The 7,958-nt window shown below is 39.4% G+C and overlaps 1 protein-coding gene across 1 annotated transcript in view; it reads right to left on the bottom strand.

The window, feature by feature from the left end:
* Window positions 1-1,664: 1,664 nt before the first annotated feature.
* Window positions 1,665-7,958, bottom strand: part of LOC115917906 (probable vesicular acetylcholine transporter-B) — a 9,950-nt gene continuing 3,656 nt past the window's right edge. The window contains exon 2 of the mRNA XM_030979258.1: window positions 1,665-6,173. Coding sequence (XP_030835118.1) covers window positions 4,375-6,060 — 1,686 coding nt within the window. The 5' untranslated portion in view covers window positions 6,061-6,173 and the 3' untranslated portion in view covers window positions 1,665-4,374. The remainder of the gene's footprint in view (window positions 6,174-7,958) is intronic.

The following is a 7,958-nucleotide window of genomic DNA, read 5'->3' as shown; positions in this document are numbered from 1 at the left end:
TTCATCACTTTCCTTTACGAACTCTTTACGAATCTCTGTCTTTATGTCTCTCTCTCTCTCTCTTTCTCTTTCTCTCTCTCTCTCTCTCTCTCTTCTCTCTCTCTCTCTTGTGCTATCTAATATTGTCTTATACCCTCTCCGTGATTGCACATCAAAAACAAATAAATGAATGAAATAAAAATGCAATATACCAATCATCACTTCTCGGTTTAAAAATGTCCATTTGGTTAAGTCATCGTCGTGTCTCGAGTTTGTTAAAATAGGTAGACAGCGCCACCTCTTGTTGAGTTATTTGTTGTTTTATCGTTTCTTTGTATTGAGCAGTATTGAATTATTTGAGATACATGTATCAGAATAAATCAGTTTTCAATATTTTATGAGCAGTACAAACAATTTTGTTGTCTTAGTTTTATTTTACCGCTATGCTTTAATACTAGAAGCGATTATTGCTTGCTTTGTTTAGATAACAAAAGTACTGCACTCTTCAGTTTTTAAGTACTGTAACCGCAATTGATTTATAAACAAAAGGTAGGACGTTCTTTGCTGTTTTCATAATGGTTTTCGCAATATCGTGTTGCTTTTTATACCCGTAATTGATCCATTCCCTCTAATTAGCCGGTGGGGGTTCCACTTAGTTAGGACACTGTTTGCACAAGAACCTAGACGTCAATGTTGACGTAGCTAAGTGATATTTGCCAAAAGGAAACACAAATTGTTTATTGATCATTATAATATGTAACCATTCGATATGGTTGAGCAAAGAGATTAAATGAAAAGAAAGATATAATTTTCATGGAATGGATGCAGGATAGTCCTTTCCTCCCCTTTGATTATTTTCTTTTGGAAAAAATAATGCAAAGCCCTATCGTTCTAACCCTTTACCAGCTTCTGTTAAAGGCACTGTTTTACAATTTTCAAGTTTTACAAATATGAGATGCATGGCCCTACGTGTCTGTGGTATGGTGTAATACTGAAGCCCTAAAATGCGCCTCGAAATGATCATGAAGTGCCTCAAAAAGAAAAACAATCTTTGAGTGACCAGTTTTACCATACTCACTCCCCCAATAGACTGTAGTGTTATAAAAGCCGTTGGGAAAACGTTTTCTGAAATATCGAATTCCAACCATAAATAGCTTGATAATCAGACAAGCGATCGGCTTGTAAAAGTCATGGGATTCTCGACTGACCTAAAGGTTTATAATTATGATTGCAGCATGAGCTTAATCCAGGATTTTGTTTAGAATCTGAGGCAAAGATACCCGATCCCTTTAATAACCAATGCAGTAATCATTATATTGCCAAAAGTAGACATGTAAAGTGCATTTGGTATAATATCTTCCAGATGATATGGCAGTCTAAGGTGTACATCCATACTTGTCAATTCTCTAACCTGTTATGGTCTGAGAGTATTGTGATATGTTAACCACTTGATGTGTTAACTATGTTGACAAAGCAAAGAAAATAGGAAAGAAATGACAGACTGTGAGAATAGATAGAGAAAGAAAGAGAAAGAAACAGAGACAGAGAGAGAGAGAGAGAGAGAGAGGAAAAAGAAAAGAAAGAAAAAGATAGAGAGAGAGAGAGAGAGAGAACGAGATTCAAATAGAAGATGATACATTTTTTGTAATCGTAAACACAAAGTTCAGATATATAGAAAGATAAAATATTATGATCATACAATAAAATCAATTTAATACATGAAAATCATCACACCAAAATTTAAACATAAAATCCAATGAATATACAAATACCAATGTATGAATCTACAACCAATCACCAAATAATTGCTTCTAACATGTTAACTGTAAAATAACAATTCATTTAGAATGTGAATATATTCCGTTTCCAAATATTAAAAAAAAAAAAAATCACACCACCAATTTCATTTGCCGTTGGTATATATGATGTCTATTGCACTACGTTTGGAAAGTCCATTACAGTAAATATACCACCCCCTTCCCTTATTATATTTGCTCATTTGTAATATATAAATGGTGAGAAGTCTCTGCCATATACTCTCTACGAAATAAAACATAAACGATTGTAAGTAAATAGATGACCGGGGTAATAATATGATTGTAGGGCCCTCAGGGGGAACAGTATTAATACTGATGAGGCTACCCTGGGTAAACAAGACATATTATTATTATTATTATTATTATTATTATTATTATTATAGTGGCCATAGAAAATGACAGAAACTAAAAGGGAATTCAAGACATGTCCAGATAAACCCGAATCTTCTTTCACTTTCTTAGTGACATTGGTTTCGTATAGATCTCTCTTACATGATTGAGAATTTAGCAAAAATTAAGTACATCAATTGAAGTCGATGATTTAGAGTACTTTATATGAAAATATTTGGTCCCTTTAATATGATTGGCTCTTAAGTATTCGTTTTGCTGTATAAATTACTTGTATCCTTGAATTATGATTAAGATTGAGTTTAAGTTAATTGAAAACGTAAATGCTTGTTGTTCATGAACGAGGGGGACAATATCATTAAATGGTATATTATCCAAATCATTAACATATACTCAGTTAATTCAACTCCTTTTACACATTCAAAATAATGCCTTCCGGAATTGGGGGCGGCAGGCTTTTTACGTATATTGTATATTTAAATAAAAGAAGAACAAAAAAATTGACACTTTTATCACATATCATCAATAGAATTTTCTGTTATGGAGATCATGATCTAGCTGCATATTTCGTAATTGATGTAACATTATGACGCACATTAGGAAACCAATACTTTTGCATAGCCATCGAAGGACCCATCCCCAGATAAAAGATGAAAAAGGAAACATCTACCGCTATAGTCTTCTATACAGCTCGGTCTAATTAGTCCACTTAATAATTTAATGCGAGCTGAGATCGGCGGCGTGTCTGCAGATCGCATACGGGAACGTTCTCCCTGGGAACGGAGATCATTATAGCCTTCTCAGCGTAAGAGAAAATGACGCAAACGTCAGTGGAATTCATTTAGTAACCTGGCAAATCACTTACTCAAAGTATATGATCGAGTTTACGATATTACATCAAGATGCTAACGAGAATACCTTCGAAAAAGCGTGCGTTTTAGCACGCAATATGGAGGAGGAAAGCGATTGGCACGATGTTGTTATGCACCCAACGAGGAAAGCACTAATTACCTAGAGCAGGTTGGAGAGTCTTTCGCAAAGATATTCAGATCATGTGCTGAGCCTAAAATAACAACCACAGTACACCTTATACCTTAATGAAATCTTTCTGAATGTAAGTCATTCCGTCTTGCTATCAAAACAAATAATGATCCAGAAAAAAGAATAGCAGTCGTCTAACAAATGTGAATCGTAACCAAAATTTTCGAATGAAACTGGTACTTATTTAACTTAGTACAAGTCAGATGAAAATAACTGAAAACGATTTGACAAGTCCCTCCCATGCTCTTAGGAAATATCCATACAAAAGTTATGTCATTTTAAGAAATTTATATCACTCTTCGTGTAATTACAGCTGGCTTCGTTCACTTTTAATTACACGATCATCCACCAATGATGATTATAACCACGATTAAATAAGCAAATAATTTGGAACAACAACTTAATATCTGGATGATATCAAATCTCTGATAGATATAAAAGTTTACTGATACATTATTTCTTATTCGTATGTACAATACCAACGTAACGCATATTCTTGATCAGACCAGTTCACAAATGTATTCAAATTCATGCACCCTATTTCTCGCAGAGCGCAGTCTCTAACCTTTGCGTTACTGGGTTTATATTTCAAGAATCAGAATGCAGGTTAGGCCTCAATCTTTGCTTTGTCGGCCAATTATTTGGCAAATTAAAGACCCAGAGGGTGTTCATGAGACGTTCTATAGTTGCTAATGTCGCGAGGACGTCTTGCGATCATCTTGAGAACGTTATGTGTTTGCTTGCGGTCGCCACTACCAGCCACTGTAGTAGACGTCCTTGAGGTAAAAGTCATTATATCCTTGAGCGAGATATTTTTTTCTACATTGCTTCTTTCCATCCATTATGTACCCGGTAGGATGCGACTGTCATTGTAAATGGATTATACACACCCGTAAAATGGCGACTAGCTGAAATGCTGCCCGGGGAGAGGAGAATGTGCACTTTAATGTACAGAATAGAGATCGAATCCAGTGACCGGGGTATATTACCTCGAACGATGTGGGCAGTACATGGTAAAGCGCTATAAAAGAAACCGGTATTTTAGTATCATTATTATTATTATTATTCGCAGCATACATACATTTGGATACACGTGTGACCTGATCTTCACAATATATGGCTTCTTTAAAAGTAGACTCTTGGAATAGTGATGCATATGAACCGATTTGCTTCCTACGATAATCTAGTATTAATCTTCTTGTTCCGATAGAGAACTATAATCCGGCTGCCTAGCCACGACTTTATGAACACAGGGATTCTTTGATTTGCCCTTGGTATCTGTCCGTGATCCGGCAAAGCCGTTCATGTTATCGCTCGAGTCGGATTTCTCCACGTTGAAAGACCCTTCGAGTCTCCCGTTACCGAGTTTCTCCATGCCGAAGGCGTCGTACTGCTTATAGGAGGAGTTGGAGCCATCCTTCTGGCTGCGTTTGTAGTCGTCTTTGACGGACTGGTAGAGCCCTGTGGCGGGTTCCTCGGTGAGGAGGATGGTGTCTTCGTGTGACTGTGGCTTCATGTCGTACACCCTCCGAAGGAGGAAGAGCAGCGGTACGTAAGCTAATGTGAAGACACCGATGATGATGTTGAGGTTGAGAAAACCAACCCCTTGAATAATCTGGCCAGCCAAGATTGGACCAATGGCGTAAGCTAGCGAGTAAGAGATATCCGCAATGGCGTAGATGCTCCCGTAGACGGGGTTATGGCGGACGTCGACTATGTAGCCGAGGATTGGGAGAAGAGCAGTATCAACAAGGGCGATACCGAAGCAGATGCCACAAAGAGGTACAATGAGAACTCCAAAGGTCTTACAAAATGGGACAATAAAGGTACTGAGTCCTATGATAGTCATACCGATAGCCGCCATTAGCCACTGGTAGTGAGGCGCTCGAGAAGCAAGCTTCACAGTAAGGATGACCCCAAAAACGTGAGGAAAGAATGCTGGGAGCCAAATGATTCCCGTTTGCCAACTGACTGCTTGCATGGTATCTTCCATCCATAATGCCATCGTGGGTTCTAGAAACGCTAATGCGACGTTGGACATCGAGAGGGCGCCTGCAGCTACGGCTATATACGGATCAATGATCAGTTTGTAGATCGGTGTACCTCGAGGCATCTGCCATCTTCTTTCTGCGTACGGCTTGACCACAACGAGTAGCATTAATCCATCTGATAGCGAGATGAGGGCCAGAATCATAAAGGGTACAATCTTGCCAGCAAATTCGTAAAGGATCCCTCCAAATGGTGGCGCTACAAGACATCCGAAAGAAATGAAAGCGAGTGCAATACCCAACGCCCGACTTCGCTCATGCTCTGAGGTGAAACGATCAGCGATCATGGCCAGACCAGCTGTATCTGCAAAAGCCGATCCAACACCTTGGAGACTCCGTGCGAAGAACAGAACTCCGTAGCTCTTCCCGAAGGCAAACACCGTAGTAGCGACGAACATCACGACCAATCCTATCATCATGGGTATGTCATATCCAATTTTATCAATCAACGTACCGGAGAATGGATTCACTAATAGTTGGATCAGGGCTTTCGACGCAAACAGAGCTCCAATGGCAACATTTTCATTTTTGTACTCCACAGCAACATCTTCGTGGGTAGTGTTTGTCAGGTTGGCGTATAAGGACATGTTTGTACCTGGAATGGGTGTCGGGGTGATCGTGTCCCAAGCTCCTATTGATCTCAGATAGTCTGGGATGATGGGAACAATGACCATGTACAACATGTTGTCAAGAAGAAGAGCTATACAGACAATGATGAGAATCATCCGCTTCTGCATAACAGGGTTCGTTATCCTGGTCTTGGCAGTTCCAATGAACTCGGTCATCCTCTCCTTCGTCTCATCGATGTTGAACTGTGGCATCTGCATTTTGGCGGATTTCACTAATGTCCTTCTCGTCAAGAAACCAAGTGATCACCTAGGAGTATGCTACCCAGAAGTTGGCGTGCAGGCCGACCCCGTGAACAGTGGATATTTAAAACCTGGATGCAGAAAGAAACAAAAAAGAGGAGCCGACGATTAGCCTACGAGATTTGGAAAGGGTTTACGAATTCAGAACTGGTTTCGGCATCCAAGTTATTAACATTTGCTCTCTTTTAAATCGAAATGCAGGCATATGTGGGACGGCAATTTTGGATACTGAAATATCGATTCTTGACTTTAGAATCCGCTCCGTAAAGATTCATTTATTTTCAAATAAAGCTTTCGGGAATTTACATGTTTTGGCGAGATTCGGGGGTCTTTTTCGATTTTTATTTTGATCCACTGTTCAACGGGTTCAACCTGCTGAAAGAAACAAGTGAGAGCGGCAGACAATTATGGGTGTCATTATGAGCAGTTTTTAACAAGTACCCTAGTGCAATGTTCTACCATATAAATTGATAACAAATAATAAATGAACCTTAGGTGTGATGTAAAATGATGTGATTAACAAAAATTGAATGTAAACTGGCATGATTGATAATCTGTTAACCAACGATATATTAAAGAAAAAGTGAGACATATGCGAGCTAAGTAAAACTAAGAGAAAAAGAGAGAGAGAGAAAGAAAGAGAGAGAGAGAGAGAAAAGCGAGAGAAAAAAGAGAGAAAGAGCAAGAGAGAGAGAGCGAGAGAGAGAGAGAGAGAGAGAGAGAGAGGAAGACTATAACAAAGATAGAGTCAGACAGCCACAAATGAAAGAATACAAAAAGATAATTATTCCAAGAAATAAAAGTAACATTATTAAAATGTGTAAGCGATTAGTGCAGCCTAGGTATCAAAATGATTTATTAAAATTAAACTGTTTTTTTGTGTATAATCTTCTGAGATTAAAAAACAAACAAATAGATAACGTGTTTACTCAAACATTATAAAGTTTCGTGTCTGAGCGTGGGTGCATTCTACCGCTGAAAAGGTCTTTAAAAACAAACGTAAGAAGGTCGTAACACCATCAAACATGGCATAGCGTTAACTCATCCCAAAGGGAGCAAATAACGATAGAGGGGTCGGGCACCAGTCTTACTCGGAGAATGAAATGCGAACTTACAAGGCTATCGATAAGGGGAGGTTTGCGATAGGTGGTACAAGTGTCTCCCATCCCCTTCCCCTTTCATTTTTCTCGCTTTTTCTATCTTTCATTTTTTCACCACTCGATGAAGGGTTGGGGGGGGGGGGGAGTCCCGTGCCCGCCGTTTTTACGCCACCGAGTACCAACGTGGAGTGAAGTGAGATAGAACGGAGTGGATCGAGTTTCTTAGACGAGTAGTGTGAAGGACCGATAGTCACACGGTGACCAGACACTTGAGTGTACTCTAGTGTACATATCACTATCTTTATTGTCATTACACGATCTGACTGCATTAGACCAAGATTTGTAGAGAATAAGGATTGGGAGGGGGGGGGGGGGGTGGGGATGGCGTGGAGTGAGATGGATGTGTACATTTATATCGAGGTTGGGGTCACGTCCCCAAATTCCTTCGCAGTCGCGTGGCTACGGAGGGGAGGGGGTATGGGAGGCATCTTAGTCTTAATCGACGACGCTGCCTGGTTGATACATTATGAAGTAAAATCCGACGTTGATTTAGTTTGGCCGAGCCAGTATTAGGAGGCACAAACTAACACCTTGGTCCATGTCTCTTCCTGAAGTAATACGTTCCACATTTTGGTATATGAGGAGCGATGTGTTTGAATCCGAACTTTCTTGGGACTAATAATATCATTTTTGCCTGAAGCTATTCTGAAACGGAGAGGACATTAAGCATGTTAAGGGTTCTAAATAGTGAACCTC

This window comes from Strongylocentrotus purpuratus, unplaced genomic scaffold (genome assembly GCF_000002235.5).
Source record: "Strongylocentrotus purpuratus isolate Spur 01 unplaced genomic scaffold, Spur_5.0 spur5_scaffold_10, whole genome shotgun sequence".
NCBI classification, from domain to species: Eukaryota; Metazoa; Echinodermata; class Echinoidea; order Camarodonta; family Strongylocentrotidae; genus Strongylocentrotus; species Strongylocentrotus purpuratus.
This window is presented reverse-complemented; position numbering and strand designations above follow the sequence as displayed.